Here is a 23888-nt window from a genome sequence, read left to right as displayed (position 1 = left end):
ATTTCTTGCAAGGCAGGTCTACTTGCAACAAATTCCCTCAATTTTTATTTGTCTGAGAAAGTCTTTAATTCTCCTTCATTTTTGAAGGATAACTTGTCAGGGTACAGAATTCTAGGTTAGTATTTTTTTTTGTTTCCTCTTAACACTTTAGATATCTCACTCCACTGTTTTCTTGATTGCATGATTTATGAGGAGAAGCTGGATATAATTTTTATCTTTTCTCCTCTGTAGGAAAGCTGTTTTCCCCCCAGGCTTCTTTTAGAATTTTTTCTTCATCTTTGATTTTTCTGTAGTTTGAAAATGATACTATATGCCTAGATGTAGTGTTTTTGGTGTTTATTCTGGTTGGTGTCCTCTGAGCTTCCTGGATCTGTGGTTTGGTGTCTGATATTAATTTGAAGGAAAGTCTTAGTCATTATTGTTTCAAATATTTCTGCTGTATTTGTCTTTCTTCTCTTTCTAGAATTCTCATTAGTTTACACCTTTTGTAGTTGTCCCAAAGTTCTTGAATATTCTGTTCAATTTTTCCCTCAATCTTTTTTCTCTTTGCTTTTCAGTTTTGGCAGTTTTTATTGAGGTATCTTCAGAGTCACAGATTTTTTTTTCCTCAGCTGTGTCATCTTCCTGTAAGCCTATCAAAGGCATTCTTCATTTTTGTTACAGGGCTTTCGATCTCTAGCATTTCTTTTTGATTCTTATTTAAAATTTCCATCTTTCTGCGTACATTGCTTATCTGTTCTTACATCTTATTTCTTCCGTTAGAGCCCTTAGTGTCTTAATCATAGTTGTATTAGATGCCTGGACTGATAATTTCAGTATCCTTGCTGTGTCTGAATCTGGTTCTGATCCTTGTTCTGTCTCTTCAGACTATGTTTTTTGCTTTTTTGTCTACTTGTAATTTCTTCTTGATAGCTGGACATGATGTATTGGGTAAAAGGAATGGCTGTCAATTGGCGTTTAGTAATGTGGTGATAGGGTGTGTGGGGAGGGAAAGTGTTCTGTAGTCTTATGAGTGGGTCTCAGTCTTCTAGTGAGCCTCTGCCTCTGGACTGTGAACTGCAAATTTGCTTCTCAGTGTTTCCCTCTCTTTTGGTAGGACAGAATGACTAGTGCCAGCTAGAGCTGGTTATTTCCCTTCCTCCAGGACACTTAGGCTCTGACAAGTGTTTAGGCTTTGGTTGAAGAGTTTCCTTGAGGACACACGTCATATGCATGATAGTTTTATATATGTGCTTAATGTATATTAAAAAGACAACACCTGTTTGATAAATGAATTGTTGAATAGGAGAGAGTGCTCTGATGTATTTCAAAATAGTTCTATTCCCCACAGAACTTGCAGTCTGAAGTACAAGGGGATTTTTCTCCTGTATTCACTGTAAGGACCAGGTTGAGCTCCTGGAGATAAAACTCACAAAAGTGTGAGAGTCCCCAGTAACTGAGTCTCTCTGGAGTTTTTAACTTTCAGACTTGTCCACACTAAGCCGCCACCAATTCACCAGTTACAGCTTGGGTTTCCCTACCTCGGCACTGGTTCCCACAGAGGTTTCTTCTTGGAGCCTTCTTTTCAGTAGTTCTCTGCATTCACTTGTCTCTCCACATTTGAGAACAGCAGTTTTCCCTGTGACCCCCACCTCTCAGATGGATCTAAGAAGAGTTGTTGATTTTTCAGTCATGACAATCAAACACATCTCCAGACATTGCCAAATGTCCCCTGGAGTGGGGGTGGCAGGGGGGAAATCATCTTGGTTGAGAAATACTAGATTAGTCAATAAAACTTGATGGTGGTGACTGAGTCTATAAGAAATTAATTTTTTAAAAAGCTAAAGTTTTTGACAGGGTCTGTTTACCTTCAGACACTATTTGAGTGCTTTACATATGGCCACACATTTATTCCTTACAACAATCTTGTAAAACAGATAGATACAATTACAAACCCCATTTTATAAGATGAGTAAACAGCAGCACAGAGATTCTAAGTGCACAGACCTGTCCCCAGAGCTGGTAAGTGGTAGAGCCAAGGTTCGAGCCACGTGGCCAGACTTCCCAGCCTTCCTTTGGGAGCCCTCGTATTTGAATCATCACAAATTGTTCATATGCTTGCTGCACAGCTGTCATTTGGAGTCTTTTCTTTGCTGCTTCTATAGGTTATAGAAACAGTATAAGTTACTACTGCATAACAAACCATCCCAAACTTGGCTCTCCTCTGTACAATTTGTTTGATTTTTTTAAGGGAAGAGAAAAAATATATTTATTTTTGACAGGATAATACATGCCTATTACCAGATATTATGCACTTGAGGAATTTTGTGCTTGACAGAATATTGACTGCCCTGCCTCTGTTGTTTTTAGTTATTCTCCTTGTTTTCAGCTTGTCTTCTCACTGCAGCCTGGCATGACTGAGCTCCATACCTTTATGGAGTACTTCAGGATAGAATAGCTTTTTTTTTTCACAGCTTCTTCTTCTTGAATTTCACTCTGCTTCATTAATTATCACTCTTCCACATGCTTTCTGTCCACTAGAAAGTATGTTTGTATACTTTTGTTCTCCATCTGTTCTCTTCAATATTGAGAGTTTATAATTTTTACAATTTTTTAATTTATTATTTTACCATCATTTAATGGGATTTCAGGAGGGAGAGAGATAAATGTAAGTACCTTATCACCTCGAGCCACCAATACGTTTATTTCAATAAAAGAACTTTGTTGCGAGCGTAACATTTATTGGTTAGTGTTAAAGAAACAAAAGTTATTATAGCATGGTTAATAGAAGTGGGTCATTTTTGGAGATGCATGTTGAAATTTTTTTCTTGCTAACCAGTATGAAGTAGTTAAAGTATATATACCATTTCATTACTTTTATTGTTATTGTTTTTTTCTTTTTTCTTTGTTTTTTTTTTTTTTTTTTTTTTTGAGATGGAGTCTTGCTCTTTTTGCCCAGGCTGGAGTGCAATGGCACAATCTCAGCTCACTGTAACCTCCACCTCCTGGGTTCAAGTGATTGTCCTGCCTCAGCCTCCTGAGTAGCTAGTATTACAGGCATGCACCACCTCACCCGGCTAATTTTGTATTTTTAGTAGAGACAGGGTTTCCCCATGTTGGTCAGGCTGTTCTCGAATTCCAGACCTCAGGTGATCCACCTACCTCAACCTCCCAAAGTGCTGGGATTACAGGGTGAGCCACTGCACCCAGCTGTTGTTATTGTCTACATTAAAAGAGGTAACTGGGTAGGATGTTGTCTCCCATTTCTAATTTGTATTGCTTTATAAAATCCTTTTTATATTTTAGAATATTTAAGAATTCCTACTACCTTATAGAATTGGAAGAAAATTTATAGTTATCCAATCCTTTAATTTACAAATGAGAAAACAGATCTAGAGAAGTTAAATGACTTATTCAGGATTTTTTTTTCGCTGTTTATTGGCTGAGTTGGTCATAGAAGTCAGGTTTCGTATTTGTTATTCTTCTGTACTGTTTTCTTTTAAGTTTGCTATGATGTTTTTATCTATTTTCTATCTTCTGCAGCAAGTTTTATTTAAGAACCACTGTTCAGTATCCCATGTAACTTTGAATAGCATGTATGGTACTCATGTATAACATGAGGTAGTTGGATTAGTTGATGTCTCATATTCTTTTAGCACTAGTTGCCCCTGATTCCAAGCTGTATATTAAATGGTCCTCGTATGCATGATAGGTATATATATGCTTAATATATATTAAAAAGACAACACATGTTTGATGAATGAATGCATGATTGAATAAATGAAAGTGATACTGTTCCATATGTCTGTAATTCCTTTACCTTACTCCTTTCTACCTTGACGGTCCTGTCAACTTTCAGGCTTCAAAGGAGAAAATAGTACAGCAGAATAGCAGGAGATCTGATCTCTATGACCAACTGTTAAAGGAAATAGTCAACTCCAAGTTAGTACCTGTGACAGCTCAGTTAGTGAGCTTTATTGTAACATTTTCCAGGGTTAGGCACTGAGCTCTATGATACATATCCAGCGGTGACAGTATGCTTCCAGTCTCTGCAGTCTATATCAGCATGAGAGGAGCTATCAATGTTAGTTTAGAGACTTTATAAACAGGACTCCCTGTAGTGAACATGGATTGTGGGAGTTGCTACATTTACTGTTTTTAGAAGTCATTTGACAAGTAAATGAGTACATTTTGGCATAAGCCCTAGGATTCAGAGATGGTTCTAGACTATGATTTTTGAAGCAAGGGTTTGTCTGATTGTTTGATGTAGCTTCCCAAAATCAATGATGCAATATCCAAAATCAAAAGAAATAATGAGCTACAATTTAAAAGCAAATTCAGGTGTTAATCCAGGGTTCTTATGCTTGTGGTAAAATTATTTCACTCGCCGAAAACACACTGACTTCCTTGCAAAATATAATAGAGGCAAAAAATAATGGAAGAGAAATGTTCTACTTCCACTTGATTTTAAAGTTACCTATAAAAAATAACTGTAACTTTATGAAGTTTATAATGTAATAAATATTTAACTACAGACTTACTAAAAATCTCAAGAGAATCTTTTTAAACAGTTGAGAGCACTCAATAATTTTCTAAAACCAAGGGGAAAATACCACTTACTTTTATACTAATCTTAGCTCAAACATCTCTTCACAATTGAAAAAGGACATTGTGTTATTTTAGGAACAGGTCCTAGTGATGGCTGAATTATCTCCAGTAAAAGTTTAACTACTGGATCTGCTACTACTGTATCTTCGTGTCATCTGGTTTTTTGTTTTGTTTTGTTTTTTGTTTTTGTTTTTGTTGTTGTTTTTTTGAGAGTCTCACTCTGTCGCCCAGGCTAGAGTGCAGTTGTGCCATCTTGGCTCACTGCAACCTCCGCCTCCTGGGTTCAAGTGATTCTCCTGCCTCAGCTTCCTGAGTAGCTGGGATTACAGACACATACCACCATGCCCGACTAATTTTTGTATTTTAGTAGAGACAGGGTTTCACCATGTTGGCCAGGCTGGTCTTGAACTCCTGACTTCAAGTGATCCACCCACCTTGGCCTCCCATAGTGCTTGGATCACAGGCGTGAGCCACAATGCCTAGCCCCTGTCATTTAGTTTTAATTGGACTATGGCTTCAATTGAAAGTCAGCCAATTGAAAAAAAAAAATAGCCAAAGCGAAAAAAGAAGAAAAAGAAGAGAGGAACTCTGGTAGATATCAACCATAAAAGTGGAGTAATGGGAAAGCAGATCATAGGGAAAGTGGGCAGGACCTGCCCTGGTTACAAGCAGAGACCCCCAAGTTGATACTGTTTGCTCATCTCTTGAGCACTGATATTCTCATCTGCTTTGGTGGCAGCTACTATGGATGGAATAATGGCTCCCAGCAAAGGATTATGTAGCTGCTCTTGTCAAGAATGGCTTACTTAGAATTACTCTTTTACACTACCTCTAACGGGCAAGTCAGCTGTGTCTGTGTTACCTCTGTAGGATTTGTTTTATCTCTGGCTCTGCAAGAAAGAACTATTTTCAAAGTGCTTGTTTAAGGACCTTTGATGTTGTATTTTGTGGATTTATAAAACTAGTATGATTGCTCATGGCATACATTCCTGGTTACCTTTTCAGCTCTAGTTGGCCTCTAGGCCTACTGACTTGTCTTTAGTTTAGATTGACCCTTTTGTGCTAAGGATTTTTTCCCTGTGTCTTTCAGTTCACCAAGTAAATTCATCATCATACCCTCCCTCTAGCACCTGAGGGACTTGGCATAAGCCAAATGTCTTGACTTTCTTTTTCCTGAAGCAGAGATCATAAACTTGTGGTTCGTGGGCCAAATTCAACACCTGGATGTGTTTTGCCAGGTTTGTAAAATGGAAAACTTTATCCCCCTGCATATAAGTATTTAAAAATTGGGAAATTTACATTAATATGTGGATTTCTGGCTTTTCTTGGAAAATTAAAACATTAAAAATTAAAACATGGGGACTTGAATTGCAGCTGCAGCTGGAGCTGAGTAGTGTCTACACCTTTTAAACTTGGGCACATATCCTGATTATCAAGCCCTCACCTGGCCTGGCATTTGAGTTTATAATCTTTCAAGTAGTACATGCATTAAACTTAAGTCACAAATATAGTTGTGTAGCTTTAAAAGTAAAGTGCTTTACTATTGAACTTTTAGTAGTTCTCCCCGAATAACAAATGTAAAACTCATTCCAAATACAGCATTTAGGTCGTCAGATCAAATTGTTAATGTCCTTCCGTGATTTGCTCTCACAGATAGAAACTTAGCACTTCCTTTAGTTTGTACCAAATTGCACACACCACTCCATACACAAAAATGAGTAGAAGGCACAAATCTGTGTTCACGGATTTGGAAAAAATGTGTTTGGAAAAAATTTTTGTAAGAAAAAAAGAATAATTAGTCATACCTCAAGTGAATTCAATATGTAAAAAGATTCCTGGAAAGTGAATAGCACAAAACAAGCTATTTTTCTTTTGGAATTTATTTTAGGAAAAAGAAAAGTATAACAAATTCAAGTTGTTTAAAAAGAATTATATATCAGGAACTCATGCTCAGACTGATCATTGTGATGAAAGGCTCTTAATTGTTTTTATCTTAATGTATATTTACATTTGTGTTAAAAGAATAGTCACTTTCACTAAACTTGATTTAGAAGGCATTTTTTTACAGATGGTCAGTGCTAGGAATAAAGTCAGTTGCTTCTTGGATGCCCTCCTCACGTGCTCATACTCTGACCACTAATCACCCCCCACCCCATTCTCAGAGACTTGATATACAGGCACTCTTCTACTCTCCCTACCCTGCCTGGGCTCTCGAGATCTCACCCTGGACTATCACATCTCTGTCATCCTCCGCCAAGTATAGATGCCTAATTTCTTTCTTTCTTTTTTCTTTTTTGAGACAGTTTTGCTCTTGTTGCCCAGGCTGGAGTGAAATGGCGTGATCTCGGCTCACCGTAACCTCTGCCTCCTGGGTTCAAGTGATTCTCCTTCCTCGGCCTCCTGAGTAGCTGGGATTATAGGCATGCACCATGATGCCTGGCTAATTTTGTATTTTTATTTTTATTTATTTATTTATTTATTTATTTATTTATTTATTTTTTATTATACTTTAGATTCTAGGGTACATGTGCACAACGTGCAGGTTTGTTACATATGTATACATGTGCCATGTTGGTGTGCTGCACCCATTAACTCGTCATTTACATTAGGTATTTCTCCTAATGCTATCCCTCCCCTCTCCCCCAACCCCACGGCAAGCCCCGCTGTGTGATGTTCCCCTTCCTGTGTCCAGGTGTTCTCACTGTTCAATTCCCACCTATGAGTAAGAACTTGAGGTGTTTGGTTTTTTTGTCCTTGCAATAGTTTGCTGAGAATGATGGTTTCCAGCTTCATCCGTGTCCCTACAAAGGACATGAACTCATCCTTTTTTATGGCTGCATAGTATTCCATGGTGTATATGTGCCACATTTTCTTAATCCAGTCTATCATTGATGGACATTTGGGTTGGTTCCAAGTCTTTGCTATTGTGAATAGTGCCGCAGTAAACATATGTGTGCATGTGTCTTTATAACAGCATGATTTATAATCCTCTGGGTATATACCCAATAATGGGATGGCTGGGTCAAATGGTATTTCTAGTTCTAGATCCCTGAGGAATCGCCACACTGTCTTCCACAATGGTTGAACTAGTTTACAGTCCCACCAACAGTGTAAAAGTGTTCCTATTTCTCCACATCCTCTCCAGCACCTGTTGTTTCCTGACTTTTAATGATTGCCATTCTAACTGGTGTGAGATGGTATCTTATTGTGGTTTTGATTAGCATTTCTCTGATGGCCAGTGATGATGAGCATTTTTTCATATGTCTGTTAGCTGCATAAATGTCTTCTTTTGAGAAGTGTCTGTTCATATCCTTGAGTAGATTGCAAAAATTTTCTCCCATTGTGTAGGTTGCCTGTTCACTCTGATGGTAGTTTCTTTGGCTGTGCAGAAGCTCTTTAGTTTAATTAGATCCCATTTGTCAATTTTGGCTTTTGTTGCCATTGCTTTTGGTGTTTTAGACATGAAGTCCTTGCCCATGCCTTTGTCCTGAATGGTATTGCTTAGGTTTTCTTCTAGGGTTTTTATGGTTTTAGGTCTAACATTTAAGTCTTGAATCCATCTTGAATTAATTTTTGTATAAGGTGTAAGAAAGGGATCCAGTTTCAGCTTTCTCCATATGGCTAGCCAGTTTTCCCAGCACCATTTATTAAATAGGGAATCCTTTCCCCATTTCTTGTTTTTGTCAGGTTTGTCAAAGATCAGATAGTTGTAGATACACGGCTTTATTTCTGAGGGCTCCATTCTGTTCCATTGGTGTATATCTCTGTTTTGGTACCAGTATCATGCTGTTTTGGTTACTGTAGCCTTGTAGTATAGTTTGAAGTCAGGTAGCTTGATGCCTCTAGCTTTGTTCTTTTGGCTTAGGATTGACTTGGCAATACGGGCTCTTTTTTGGTTCCATATGAACTTGAAAGTAGTTTTTTCCAATTCTGTGAAGAAAGTCATTGGTAGCTTGATGGGGATGGCATTGGATCCATAAATTACCTTGGGCAGTATGGCCATTTTCATGATATTGATTCTTTCTATTCATGAGCATGGAATGTTCTTCCATTTGTTTGTATCCTCTTTTATTTCGTTGAGCAGTGGTTTGTAGTTCTCCTTGAAGAGGTCCTTCACGTCTCTTGTAAGTTGGATTCCTAGGTATTTTATTCTCTTTGAAGCAATTGTGAATGGGAGTTCACTTATGATTTGGCTCTCTGTTTGTCTGTTATTGTTGTATAAGAATGCTTGTGATTTTTGCACATTGATTTTGTATCCTGAGACTTTGCTGAAGTTTCTTATCAGCTTAAGGAGATTTTGGGCTGAGATGATGGGGTTTTCTAAATATACAATCATGTCATCTGCAAACAGGGACAATTTGACTTCCTCTTTTCCTAATTGAATACCCTTTATTTCTTTCTCCTGCCTGATTTTCCTGGCTAGAACTTCCAACACTGTGTTGAATAAGAGTGGTGAGAGAGGGCATCCCTGTCTTGCACCAGTTTTTAAAGGGAATGCTTCCAGTTTTTGCCCATTCAGTATGATATTGGCTGTGGGTTTGTCATAAATAGCTCTTATTATTTTGAGATACGTCCCATCAATACCTAATTGCTTGAGAGTTTTTAGCATGAAGGGCTGTTGAATTTTGTCAAAGGCCTTTTCTGCATCTATTGAGATAATCAAGTGGTTTTTGTCTTTGGTTCTGTTTATATGCTGGATTACATTTATTGATTTGCATATGTTGAACCAGCCTTGCATCCCAGGAATGAAGCCCACTTGATCATGGTGGATAAGCTTTTTGATGTGCTGCTGGATTTGGTTTACCAGTATTTTATTGAGGATTTTTGCATCGATGTTCATCAAGGATATTGGTCTAAAATTCTTTTTTGTTGTGTCTCTGCCAGGCTTTGGTATCAGGATGATGCTGGCCTCATAAAATGAGTTAGGGAGGATTCCCTCTTTTTCTATGGATTGGAATAGTTTCAGAAGGAATGGTACCAGCTCCTCCTTGTACCTCTGGTAGAATTCAGCTGTGAATCCGTCTGTTCCTGGACTTTTTTTGGTTGGTAGGCTATTGATTATTGCCTCAATTTCAGAGCCTGTTATTGGTCTATTCAGGGATTCAACTTCTTCCTGGTTTAGTCTTGGGAGGGTGTATGTGTCGAGGAATTTATCCATTTCTTCTAGATTTTCTAGTTTATTTGCGTAGAGGTGTTTATAGTATTCTCTGATGGTAGTTTGTATTTCTGTGGGATCGGTGGTGATATCCCCTTTATCATTTTTTATTGCGTCTGTTTGATTCTTCTCTCTTTTCTTCTTTATTAGCCTTGCTAGCGGTCTATCAATTTTGTTGATCCTTTCAAAAAACCAGCTCCTGGATTCATTGATTATTTGAAGGTTTTTTTGTGTCTCTGTCTCCTTCACTTCTGCTCTGATCTTAGTTATTTCTGCATTCATTTCGTTATGTACCCAGTAGTCATTCAGGAGCAGGTTGTTCAGTTTCCATGTAGTTGAGCGGTTTTGAGTGAGTTTCTTAATCCTGAGTTCTAGTTTGATTGCACTGTGGTCTGAGAGACAGTTTGTTATCATTTCTGTTCTACATTTGCTGAGGAGTGCTTTACTTCCAACTACGTGGTCAACTTTGGAATAAGTGTGATGTGGTGCTGAGAAGAATGAATATTCTGTTGATTTTGGTTGGGGAGTTCCGTAGATGTCTATTAGATCCACTTGGTGTGGAGCTGAGTTCAATTCCTGGATATCCTTGTTAACTTTCTGTCTTATTAATCTGTCTAATGTTGACAGTGGGGTGTTAAAGTCTCCCATTATTATTATGTGGGAGTCTAAGTCTCTTTGTAAGTCTCTAAGGACTTGCTTTATGAATCTGGGTGCTCCTGTATTGGGGGTGCATATATATTTAGGATAGTTAGCTCTTCTTGTTGAATTGATCCCTTTACCATTAAGTACTGGCCTTCTTTATCTCTTTTGATCTTTGTTGGTTTAAAGTCTGTTTTATCAGAGACTAGGATTGCAACCCCTGCCTTTTTTTGTTTTCCATTTGCTTGGTAGATCTTCCTCCATCCCTTTATTTTGAGCCTATGTGTGTCTCTGCACGTGAGATGGGTCTCCTGAATACAGCACACTGATGGGTCTTGACTCTTTATCCAATTTGCCAGTCTGTGTCTTTTAATTGGAGCATGTAGCCCATTTACATTTAAGGTTAATATTGTTATGTGTGAATTTGATCCTGTCATTATGATGTTAGCTGGTTGTTTTGCTTGTTAGTTGATGCAGTTTCTTCCTAGCATTGATGGTCCACAATTTGGCATGTTTTTGCAGTGTCTGGTACTGGTTGTTCCTTTCCATGTTTAGTGCTTCCTTCAGGAGCTTTTTTAGGGCAGGCCTGGTGGTGACAAAATCTCTCAGCATTTGCTTGTCTGTAAAGGATTTTATTTCTCCTTCACTTATGAAGCTTAGTTTGGCTGGATATGAAATTCTGGGTTGAAAATTCTTTTCTTTAAGAATGTTGAATATTGGCCCCCACTCTCGTCTGGCTTGTAGAGTTTCTGCCGAGAGATCCGCTGTTAGTCTGATGGGCTTCCCTTTGTGGGTAACCTGACCTTTCTCTCCGTCTGCCCTTAACATTTTTTCCTTCATTTCAACTTTGGTGAATCTGATAATTGTGTGTCTTGGAGTTGCTCTTCTCGAGGAGTATCTTTGTGGCGTTCTCTGTATTTCCTGAATTTGAATTTTGGCCTGCCTTGCTAGATTGGGGATGTTCTCCTGGATAATATCCTGAAGAGTGCTTTCCAACTTGGTTCCATTCTCCCCGTCACTTTCGGGTACACCAATCAGACCTAGATTTGGTCTTTTCACATAGTCCCATATTTCTTGGAGGCTTTGTTCATTTCTTTTTACTTTTTTTCCTCTAAACTTCTCTTCTCACTTCCTTTCATTAATTTGATCTTCAATTACTGATACCCTTTCTTCCAGTTGATCGAATCAGCTACTGAAGCTTGTGCATTCGTCACGTAGTTCTTGTGCCATGGTTTTCAGCTCCATCAGGTCATTTAAGGACTTCTCTGCAATGGTTATTCTAGTTAGCCATTTGTCTAATCTTTTTTCAAGGTTTTTAGCTTCTTTGCGATGGGTTCTAACTTCCTTCTTTAGCTTAGGGAAGTTTGATCGTCTGAAGCCTTCTTCTCTCAAGTCATCAAAGTCATTCTCTGTCCAGCTTTGTTCCATTGCTGGCAAGGAGCTGCATTCCTTTGGAGGGGGAGAGGCACTCTGATTTTTAGAATTTTCAGCTTTTCTGCTCTATTTTTTCCCCATCTTTGTTGTTTTATCTACCTTTGGTCTTTGATGATGGTGACGTACAGATGGAGTTTTGGTGTGGATGTCCTTTCTGTTTGTTAGTTTTCCTTCTAACAGGCAGGACCCTCAGCTGCAGGTCTGTTGGAGTTTGCTGGAGATCCACTCCAGACCCTGTTTGCCTGGGTATCAGCAGCAGAGGCTGCAGAACAGCGAATACTGATGAACAGCAAATGTTGCTGCCTGATTGTTCCTCTGGAAGCCTCGTCTCAGAGGGGTACCCGGCTGTGTGAGGTGTCAGTCTGCCCCTACTGGGGGGTGCCTCCCAGTTAGGCTACTCGGGGGTCAGGGACCCACTTGAGGAGGCAGTCTGTCTGTTCTCATATCTCAAACTCAGTGCTGGGAGAACCACTACTCTCTTCAAAGCTGTCAGACAGGGACATTTACGTCTACAGAGATTTTTGCTGCCTTTTGTTCGGCTATGCCCTGCCCCCAGAGGTGGGGTCTACAGAGGCAGGCAGGCCTCCTTGAGCTTTGGTGGGCTCCACCCAGTTGGAGCTTCCTGGCTGCTTTGTTTACCTACTCAAGCCTTGGCAATGGTGGGCGCCCCTCCCCCAGCCTCGTTGCTGCCTTGCAGTTCTATCTCAGACTGCTGTGCTAGCAATGAGCGAGGCTCCATGGGCATGGGACCCTCTGAGCCAGGCGTGGGATGTAGTCTCCTGGTGTGCCGTTGGCTAAGACCATTGGAAAAGCGCAGTATTAAGGTGGGAGTGACCCGATTTTCCAGGTGCCGTCTGTCACAGCTTCCCTTGGCTAGGAAAGGGAATTCCCTGACCCCTTGCGCTTTCTGGGTGAGGCCCTGCTTCGGCTTACACTCGGTGGGCTGCACCCACTGCCCTGCACCCGCTGTCCGACAAGCACCAGTGAAATGAACCCGGTACCTCAGTTGGAAATGCAGAAATCACCCGTCTTCTGGGTCACTCACGCTAGGAGCTGTAGACTGGAGCTGTTCCTATTCGGCCATCTTGGAACCCCTAATTTTGTATTTTTAGTAGAGACAGGGTTTCTCTATGTTGGTCAGGCTTAGAACTCCCGACCTCAGGTGATCCACCTGCCTCGGCCTCCCAAAGTGCTGGGATAACAGGCGTGAGCCACTGCGCTCCACCTTGATGCCTACTTTCTTTAGCTCCTCTTCAGGAAGGAAAGGATGGAAGAGGAAGTTGAAGAGCATAACTTGCATTTTAAAGCAAAATTCCGCATATATTTTAAAATTATTGCTACAACAATTGACTTTAAGAACATTTCTTTAAGACTTTATTATACCTTCATGTTGAGTTATATGTATATAAATATCTCTTTTCATATTTAGGGTTCTCCAAAAAATGTGGAATCCTTTGCATCTATGCTGAGACGTTCTCCTCTTACACAGATGGGACCTGCAAAGGATAAACTGGTCATTGGACGGATCTTTCATATTGTGGGGAATGATCTTTACATAGATTTTGGTGGAAAGTTTCATTGTGTATGTAGAAGACCAGAAGTGGATGGAGAGTAAGTAAAATCATTTCCAAGTACCTTAAGAGTATTCATAAAAGTTGCAATAGCGCAAAAGTATTGTTGAATGAAAGGTGATTTTTTGAAAAGACAGAAGACATATTTATTTGTCTTGATAATGCTGCAGTAAAGTCTGAAGTGCTTTAAAAATACTTGTTGGTCATGTCAGGCCAGACTCATATCGTCTCAAAGCAGTGAGAGCAGTTGTTGGGAAGACTTGAACGTTCATCCTGATAATAAGCCACTCCACACCATAAACTTAAAACCAACTTTGTAATAATGCATGTTGCTTAGGCTATTTTGCCTGGAACCATTTTTTTGTCCCTTCTCTCTGTTCCATAGTCTCTTTCCACTTCTCCTTTCTTTTCTTATTATTTTGCATCTATTTTTAGGATTATTTTTCCTAATAAATAGAGTTCGTTCTGTTGTAGTTTATGTCGGTAAAAATATTTATGAATATAAATATGCACTGGAGAAAGCACTAAGGTGGGAGATCTAGGAGTGGAATATCAAGAGTCAAGGAGAGGTTGAACTAAGATTCTGAGATGGGAAAACAATAGAACAATAGTAAACGAGATAGAAGTGATTTTTTTTCCCCATCAATTTCTAATGTGCATTTTTTACTTTTCACTATTTTTGATATCAGGATGCATGTTACAGTTGACAGTATATTAAATTAACTGGCAGTATTTTTTTTTTAATCATATATAAAACAATAGTGAATCTAGTAATCAATGGTATTTTAGATAGGATGAATTACAGTGTTTAAGAAGTTTTTGGCATATAAAAATTGGTCATATTGTGGAAATGAAAGGCGAAGAGTCTACTGTAGACCTAGGAGAGCAATTATGAGAACGAGTTGCCTCTCTCCTGAGAGCTGGATATCTAAAGATGCCGTTGATAATTGGTCTTACCCAATTTAGAGACATAAGCTTGTTCTACCTGAATCTGAATAGGGTCTGACAAACTTAACAGAATACACATTTCCTCAGATTAATGATATATGAGTAAATATTTAACAACTAGTTGATTAAAAAAAAAAAGCCCCAATTTCTGTAATGTGAAATACTCCCAGCATGGCCAATGTCAAGTCACCAACATGATGTCACCAAATGCAGAGTTGGGAAGATGTGTGCACAGTGCTTCTCACAAGCTGGTATTAGCTGGCTGCAGCACACCTCTACCTTAGATAACCAGAAGCTGAACAGTGTTTTAACAAGATGAGTGGTGTAAACCAGGTGTCAACTGAAAGACTGTGCTCCCTGGCATGAGAGGAATGGCTTGAGCATGACTTGAATTGGTGTATCAAATATCATACAAGCTTAGTTCAAAAGTAGGGAGACTCAAGGAAATTTCTAAGTAGGATGTGTCTGTCAATCCAGATTTTAATACTGTAATCAGTATCTGTTATGTAAACGGCTACTGAAGGAATTCAATTAGTTATTGTGTCTAAAAATTTAGAAAAGTGATTGGCATATGGTAAACAAATGCTACTGTTGTTATTGTTATTTTCATTGCATTGTTATTACTAAAATCCTGGTGACCTAATGATGACATCCCTCAAGAATTCCTTTTAAGAAGGGTTTATGAAGGAGGCAAGTAAAAAGATATGTGATACAAAAGTTACCCTTTAAGAGAGGTATCCTCAGCTCTTAGGTACTATCAGCAGAAGCTGTAGCAGATCATTTTTTCATTAGTAGAAAATATATAGTAATTATAAAATCAAGTGCTGTTTTATTTTACACAAAGAAATCCTTAGTCCCCTCCTTACAATTGATCATCTACCATGGATGCTGTCCATCACAGTGCCTGTCTTATTCTTACAAGCTGACCTAACATGCAACTGGAGAATCAGGTATTGACTTTATAAAAAGATCTATTTTATGACAACTCTGCTAAGATATTTCTCAGCAGATATTCAACTGCTTAGTCAAGTTTATTATAAATTACAAATACTAGTCATATACTTTTTTTATATGTGAGAATGGAATTCTGTTAATCATATCTCTTTCATGGATATTTATTTCTTTGGGGATATTCTTTTGTCGGCACTGTTCTTTTTTCTCATTGAATTAAAAATTTAAAACATCACTTTTGTGATTATGTTATATTCTTGAACATAATATATTCAGAATGCCTTAGAGATCTAGAATTAAATTGCCCCAGCTGGACTTGAACTCCTGGGCTCAAGCAATCCTCCCATCTCAGCCTCCTGAGTAGCAGGGACTTACAGACATGTACCACCATGCTTGGCTTTAAGTCACAGATTTTTAAGTATCAGATTTGCGATTAGTTTTCTAATGAGTAGTATAGTCTGATTTGAATTTGTTTTATGTGTAGTATGGCTTTAAATGGTTAAATACTGGCATCTATTACAACATTTATTAAATCTTAATTTTTTATTTAAAACTAAATATATACCACATATGCACACATTCTATTATATAAATTATTTTCTTGAAACCTCCATCTCTGTCTGTTCTCCCCCCAATGAAGCAGTCATAAAAGCTTTTTGAGGGGAGAGGGGGTGGCTCTTAGTAATTTTGCAAGTAAATTCTCTAGTCTTTGGAGCAGTCACTATATTAGAGTCTTTTTAAAGGTACTTAGGAGAGTTATATGCCTACATCTCTTTGTTCTGTAGTTATCTGTAGTAATTTCTCTATTCCTGCTTCCATGAAACCACCTGCTTAATATCCAGTTACTCTTACCAGAAATACCCATTTAAACTTCAAAGGAGTCACAAAATAAATACATTCATGAATGAGGATCATCAAGAGGGAGAAGCCAAAGTGCTACAGGAGTTGATTTGTTCATTCATTCATTCATTCACTCATTCATTCAACAAATACTTACTAGACCTCTTCAATTTGCCAGGTACTGTTGTAAAGACTGGTAAACCAGACAGACTAGTTCTCTGCTCTCTTGAAGTGCATATGCAAATGGGGGAAGGAGGCATAGATAGTAAACAAGTACATGAATCAATTTAAAATATTGGTAATTACATAAGTAAAAATGGATAATATGGTGACAGAGTGCCTGGTGAGTGGAAAATAACAGTAGTCAAAAAAGGCCTTTGACTTCTAGTTCTAGTTCTGTAAGTCTGAAATGTCATCAAAGTGCCTTTAAAAAAAAAAGATAAGAGTCAAGGCTTCAGCTATCTCTGAAGCTCTCTCTCTTCAGCTTCCTCTTTGGTCCTACAGACTGATAATGTTATTTCTAACTGTGCCCAATCTTCAGCCAAGGTTTAACATCAGTAGTTTGATTACTTATTTTCTCTACCTGCATATCCTATGTACATACCCTTACGGCTATGTAGATAACAACTCCAGCTCTTTATCGACATACATTGTTTTTTGGAGAGAAACTTTTTAACATAGCAAATTTCATGTTCTCCAATTTTTAATCTGTCATGAAATGAAGGTTTATACTCTTCACAGAATGATTATTAGATCTTCATTTGTACACGTAGAAATGCCTAGGTTCTTTCCAAAACCCTTCTCTAGGTTTCTTATAGGGATCTATCACTTATGCTTTGAAAATATTGTTGAGAATTGTCAGGTCAGCATAATTACTATTTTGGTTACTGATTACTCCTACTTATATCTAAAACAAAATTTGTGGGTAAGAACCTACTTTATTCAAATGTTTGCCTGTTGTCTTTATCACTGAACAAGGAAGTAATGAGATCCAGCTCAGTTGTTTGTGGTCTTCCCCTTTTTGTACCTGTACGTTTAGATTATATGACGAGGTAGAACAGCTTATTGGGCTGGACACGTGTTCTCTGCAGTTATACTGTGAGGCCTCTGACTGAGCAGATTCTAGGAGGCTGAATCTCCATAATAGCAGAGCCTCCTGCTTTGGTACATTTTAAATTGTTATAAATAAGAGAAATATTTACATAATCTGTTCATCATTCATCAGCCTGCCTTTTTTTTTGATCCTTTTAGAGAACTATTTTCTTCTCTTCATACAGACTTTTGTGTAGTTGAATAATGCTACTTTAGGACAGTTTAAAGATTAATTAAATACAATGAAAAATAACTAATTGAAATATCCAGTTTAGCCAAATGTTTTAATTTTTTATTGTTTCTTTTAATAAGTAAGTTTGGCATTTCAGACTTATAACAACTAATAGGGATCAGAAAATATTTTGATTAATGAATATTCTAATTAGCTAAATAATAGCCTTTTAAGTTCTATAACTTTTGTTTTAATGTTCATTTTTGATTATAGTTTAAAGGAGCAGTTTTTAGTCTTTGTACCAAAACACCCTAGAGTTTTGCAGAAAAGCATAAGATATTGCTTATTGGGGATAAAGGGGCAGTTGGGCCCTACTTTCAGAGCAGCCCTGCATTTATCTGTTTTATGTATTATAGCTCTGGGACAATTTTGTTTAATGTGTGTGGTGAGTATTTCTACTGTAAATAAGAAAAGTTTGAAAAACACTTGGAAAGGAAGAAACTAATTTTAGAAAGACATGACCTTAATAGTAGCATTCAGAATCTAAGCTATAGTACTTAAGCATGAACAATAGTAATTTGATCTACTTAGAGTGAGTTGCAAAATAGACATACGTATATTTAGAGATTTTGAGACATGCATGGGACCTTATAGTACCAGCCTCAAAAGTCATAATTATTATATTTTTCTTTTAAATCAGCTTATGACTTGAAGTCAGAAATCACATATGACGAATCAGAATGACTCAGAATGGCATTAACTTCTTTGGAAGTTATCATTTAATAACTGATTTATCAAATCAATTGACATCATCTTTTTCTTTTGTAAAGCCCACTGACAGATACCAACACCACATGGAACATTAGAAATTAGTAGTCCTGTACTATACCTAGGCACTTTGGTTTCTTCCAGTTGAGGTATATGTTTAGCAAAAGCTCAGTTGTGCTTGTTTCTTTCTTTTTTTTTTTTTTTTTTTTGAGACAGAGTCTTGTTCTGTCGCCCAGGCTGGAGTGCAGTGGCATGATTTCAGCTCATTGCAACTTCTGCCTCCCAGGTTCAAGCAATTCTTGTGCCTCAGCCTCCTGAGTAGCTGGGATTACAGGCATGTGCCACCATGCTCAGCTAATTTTTGTATTTTTGGTGGAGACAGGTTTTGCCGTGTTGGCCAGGCTGGTCTTGAACTCCTGGCGTCAAGTGATCCGCCCGTCTCAGCCTCCCAAAGTGCTGGGATTACAGGCATAAGCCACCATGCCCGGCCTAGTTGTACTCATTTCAGAACATGTTTATATTAAGAAATTTACTTGAATATTGTACAAATTAATAAAATTTGAATACAGAAAGGGTTTTTGTTCTTATGAATGCTAACTTTAATGTTTTAGAAAGACTCCATAACAGAAAACTTTGGTTTTTTTGTTTTTTTTCCCCGTCTCTGCTGCTTGAATCAGAAAGGAGAGAGTTTTTTGTTTTTAAGAAGTTGCTATTGAATTAGATTGTGCAAGAAAACTGTAGATTGAAACAAAAATTATAAAAACGTGAAAGGTATTGCTTTCCAATTGCCTTTCTGTTCTTGTTCTACTTTCACATGACCGGCCCTGGCAGTCACAGACCTTGCAGTGTGGGTATTGTTATGTGAGGAAGAGCAGAGCTTCAGTGAGTGGACCCCCTACTGAGAGAGAACGCCTTGGCCCCATATTAGAATATTTGCATTAATCTGCTTTAAGTTAATATTTTTGCGTGTACATGTATACTTTTTTAATGAGTCTTTAACCTAATTTACCATGAACCTTTCTATGAGTCAGAGGGCTTGTATGGTAATTTAAAAATACAGAGCACTTTTCCCATCATGGGAACCTGTATACCCTTGTTTTTAGACATTTTTTTCTGTCGTATTAATGCAGCAAACAATTTCACAGACTTGATTGTTTCCTTTCTATATTCCATCTGATTTCCTTCTGATAATCTTAACAGCTTTTTAAAAACCTACACTGGTATTTTATGTATATTGTGTTATATATTCTTCACAACAAACATAGATAGTAGGTATTATCCCCATTTCCCAAATGAAGAAAATGAGTCTCTGAGCATAAATAATGTGCTGCAGTCACGCAACTAGGGATTAACAAAGCAGGGATTCAAATCTAGGGCTGTGTATATCCAAATTTTCTTTTTACTCCGCTGTGCTTCACTCTAAATCATACAATATATAGTAACTCAAGCATCATAAAGACTTCCTAAAACAGTCTTACATATGAAGCAGTTTCATGTCAGGGACCCTGAAGGCAGTGTGGCAGTGAAGCTCTGTGGAGGTCTGTTAAAAAATGATTGGTAGTCTGTTATATCTTTGGTTATGGTGTCCGTTGTTGCTGTGGTCTGAATGTTTGTGTCCCTGCAGAATTCATTTGTTGGAACATAATCACCAGTGTGATGTAGTTAGGAGGCTGGGCTTTTGGGAGGTACTTAGGTCATGAGGATTCTGCCCTCATGAGTGGGATTAGTGAATTGGCTAGTTAGTTAATCTATGAACCAGAACCAGGTCTTCATGACACTAAATATGCTTGTGCCTTGATCTTGGACTTCCAGCCTCTAGAACTATGAGAAAGAAGTTTCTGCTGTTTATAAGAGACCCTCATTTATGGTGTTTTGTTATTCAGATCGAACAGACTAAGAAATAGTATGGTAAGTTTGAATAGTGTAACCCCCAATAAGCTAATAACTATCAGGTCTAGGCTTTGTTTTGTAATGGATCTGTATCATAATTGTGGTAAGACCTCTAGTCACAGGACCTGGTTAATATCAGTATGCCTCATGTTATTTGGGAATGATGTATTTCAAAAAAGTTTATTGTGTAAATAATAGAAAATTGGCTATTTATACCTAATATACTTAATTTTTAATTGTTTATTGGTTCTTTTAATAAAATGTATTATATACTTTCTTTGAACCTTGTTAGACCTAAAATAATTGAACCTTTTTTTGTTTTTGCTTTTGATGACCCAGGGTCATAATTATAAACATTAATTTCTATATTGTATCATAATAAAAATATACAGAATTATTGCTGCATAACCATATAACCCTCTAGTTCTGCAGTTTTATGTTCTCTCTCCTTTACTGCTGTTATGCCCTTGTCTGCTTTTTATAGCTTTCTCAGACCTCCTAATTTTTCTCTTCCAGTATGCCTATACTTGGGAGATCAGTCATCAAATTTGTTGTGCTTAAAATAAGAACAACTAGGGTTTGAGTAAGGACCTAGCAGCCTCTTCTGTGAGTAAAGTGTGGGTACTTTAGTGTATGGACTTCAACATGTATTCTGACAGCTCCTAAACTCCTTCTGTTTAGGTCTCACTGGGCTGTGTAGCTACTTGATGTCACCAGATAACTAACTTCCTGATAAGTGAAGTGTAACTGGGTTGGAGTTTTGCCTGTGTCGACTGCCTGTTCACTGATGCCCTTGATAGGGATTGTCACATATCAGAACAGTGTTTGTTGAACCAGTCAAGGTGCCGAGTGTTTTGGACATGAACATTTATCATGGTTGAGACTTTAACACCTCCAGTAGGGGCAGTAGCAAAAATAAGGTGGAATTATTCAATCCGAAATCCTGCTTGAGATGGTACCAATTCTTATAGTGAATTTGCAAATAAATGAGTAAATTTCTTAAAACTCTTGTTAAGCCCAAAGAATTGCTTTATAGCATTGATTAGTTTGGATGCCTTGTAATGCACTGGTAAAACATTTTATCAGTCTCAAGAAATAAGCTGCTTATTTTATTAATTTTATTTTTAAACGAACTGGGCATGATAAGATTTTTTCATTGAGTCACCAAACTTTTAATGAGCATCTATTATGTGCTACCTGTGTATTTAAGGCTAGTGACATACAGACTAATGACAATCCCTGCTTCCAGGGAGTCGATCTGGTCGGGGGAATAGAGAAGTAAACCAATAAATATAACATCATATAAGTTCTGTTCACTGTATTCTACAGGAATGGAGAAGGAATCGATGGTTCAATCTGTTTGTGTCAGAGAACGCTTCCCAGAGGAACTAACAATAGAACTGGGTTGCAAAGGATGGGTAGGAGATACTAAGTGCCGAAAGTGAGAGTGTTTCTGGGTGAAGGAGCAGCGCTTGAACAAGTTTTAAATGAGAGAGAGGCTGCCTCTTCTGGGAATTCAAGTGGTTTAGTTGGCTTAAGTTTAGGAGGAGTGATGGGAGAGTAGGGAGATGACCAGGAGCCAGATTTTCAAGGAATTTACATATTGTCCTAAAAAATTGGGATTTTATTTTCAAAGTAGCAAAGAATCATTAAAATATTGTAACAAGGAACGTGGGTCAACTTTGTGTTTCAGTGAGATCATTCTGGCAGAGGTGTGGAGCATATTTCGGAAGAAGGATGTGAGAGGGCAGTTAGTAAGGAAGCTGCTGAAAAAAATGATGAGAATATGAATTAAATCTGAGGGTGGAGAAAGGAGACACATTTAGCAGTTTAGGAGGTGGAAGAGACAGGTCTTGGTGACTGAATAGTTGTGGTTTGTGAGAGAGAGAGAAAAATTTTGAATAATGTTTCATTTTGGACATGAATGACTGGGTAGTGAGTTGGGTTGTGTTGGGGAGGTAGAGAAGGGGAGTGTGTTATTGATATTATTGCCTGCTTTAAAAACAAAAATTAAAATGCCCGGATGTAGATCAGTTTTATTCTCTTATTTCCATTCAAGGTCATAATACTTGTGATTAGTGTTAGTCAGGAACATTCTCTTTTTATAATATAATATTGTATATATGTGTATAAAATCCCTGTGGTTAAACTATGCTGTTGCTTTGGTCAAAGAGCCAAATTCTCCAAATCTTTTCATTTCATTAAGTTGTATTTTAGTTTTGATTTTTCAAGAGTTGTAAACATTTCTGTAAAATCTTCAAGTCCAGTTTTATAAGTAAAGTCCGTTTACTAATGTGTTAATGAGGATTGTGTCTTTTAAAGCATTATCTCTATGCTGGCTCTCTATCATAAAACACAGGATTGACAGCTCTGAAAATTGAAGGGTTTCAAAACAAGCATGATTGGCAGCTCTAAGGTAACTAGCACGTGCACTGAATCTTATTTGTACTTTTGTTTGACACTAAGGTGGAATAAACAAGCTAATTTTCCCATCTGTTTCTATTTCAGATTGTGTGATATGTAGGGTCAGATAAAGAGTGGAATGTATGTTGGATGTTTCAAAAACTAAAGTTTTCAAGGTGTATTGGTGGGGAAAAGAGAAAATAAGAATTTGAATTAAGTGGGTCATTTTATTGCAGAGGACATGGAACACATTAAAAAAGCATGCATGTTTTTATATAGGTTGGTGATTTAAAATCATTCTACTAGTTTTTCTTTAACAGATCTCTTCAGTCTTTTTTAGGATAGAAGAGCATCCGTTATATTTAGCTTTTTAATAGGAAACCTTAAAATATGTTCAAATATGATCAAATTATAAAGTATGATCTTAGAGATGTTCCAAGTTCATGAAACTCATGTAATTCAGACTGAATAGCACTGGAGGGGTTTTTTCTTGTTTGGATACATGCCATAACAAAATTCTTTTGGATTGATTTGTTCTATTGGATTGATTGTTCAATGGGATTCTGTTTTAATTGACATGCAAAATGGATTTGCTTTATGTAGCATATTCACATATGTATAGCTCTATCATTCCAGAGATTGTCTAAATTTACATTTCTAGGAAGTTTGCCTCATATGCCTTCTCAGGACTGTGAAGGTCAAAAGTGAATCTGGAAACTACTTTGGTAGCTGCATGTTAAGGAATGCAAGCAATTAAGTGTTCCCACAAAAGCTTTGAAGGTAATATCTTAATAGGACAGAGAGGAGAAAGAATCAGGGCTGCAGTCCTACAATTGGTTCAGGCTGTAGTTCTAGTGACCTACAAGTGGATTTTTTAAGAATTAAAAGCTATTTTAAAAGAAGGTCTGAGTTCTCTTTTGAATTTTGTCTTAATTTAGATTGCTACTTGATAACATCTAGAGACTCATAGGGACTCAGAATTTCAGCACATATTTTGTGATTTGTAATTAATTATAAGAACAGTAATAGCTAACATTTGTTGAATACTCTATGCTAGGTACTTTGTTAAGAGGTTTGCATGCATTATTTTCTTTAACCTTGTTGTTACTCTAAGATACTGTTAGAATTCTCATTTGAAAACACTGAAGAAACTAAGGCTTACAGAGATACTTTAAATAACTTACCCAGGGACAGCAGCTAGTAAGTATGCAGATGTGAGCTAAAGTAGCTTCTCTATATTGTTAACCACTACTTTATGCTACTTACTGAAATTACACTTTCAGGGTATGTGTCTATAAGGGTGTGTGAGATTTGTTAATTTTATCAGCAAATATTTATTGAGTACCTTAATCATAATGTGCTTAATGCAGTTTTTAAAAACTGTATGACATCTTCATCTTTAGGAGGAAAGATATAAACATATAGCACAGTAACACAG

General features: G+C 37.5%; 1 protein-coding gene across 4 annotated transcripts in view; it reads left to right on the top strand.

Moving 5' to 3' along the window:
• Positions 1 to 23888, top strand: part of TPD52 (tumor protein D52) — a 289903-nt gene that overhangs the window by 154284 nt on the left and 111731 nt on the right. For all 4 annotated transcript variants that reach the window (XR_010159618.1, XR_010159617.1, XM_009455541.5 and 1 more), the window contains exon 2: positions 13245 to 13426. Coding sequence is in view for 2 of the 4 variants with exons in the window: in XM_009455541.5 (XP_009453816.1) it covers positions 13245 to 13426 (182 nt within the window). In the remaining 2 variants the exon portion in view is untranslated. The remainder of the gene's footprint in view (positions 1 to 13244; positions 13427 to 23888) is intronic.

The sequence above is a fragment of the Pan troglodytes genome, chromosome 7 (assembly GCF_028858775.2).
Source record: "Pan troglodytes isolate AG18354 chromosome 7, NHGRI_mPanTro3-v2.0_pri, whole genome shotgun sequence".
In the NCBI taxonomy this organism is placed as follows: Eukaryota; Metazoa; Chordata; class Mammalia; order Primates; family Hominidae; genus Pan; species Pan troglodytes.
This window is presented reverse-complemented; position numbering and strand designations above follow the sequence as displayed.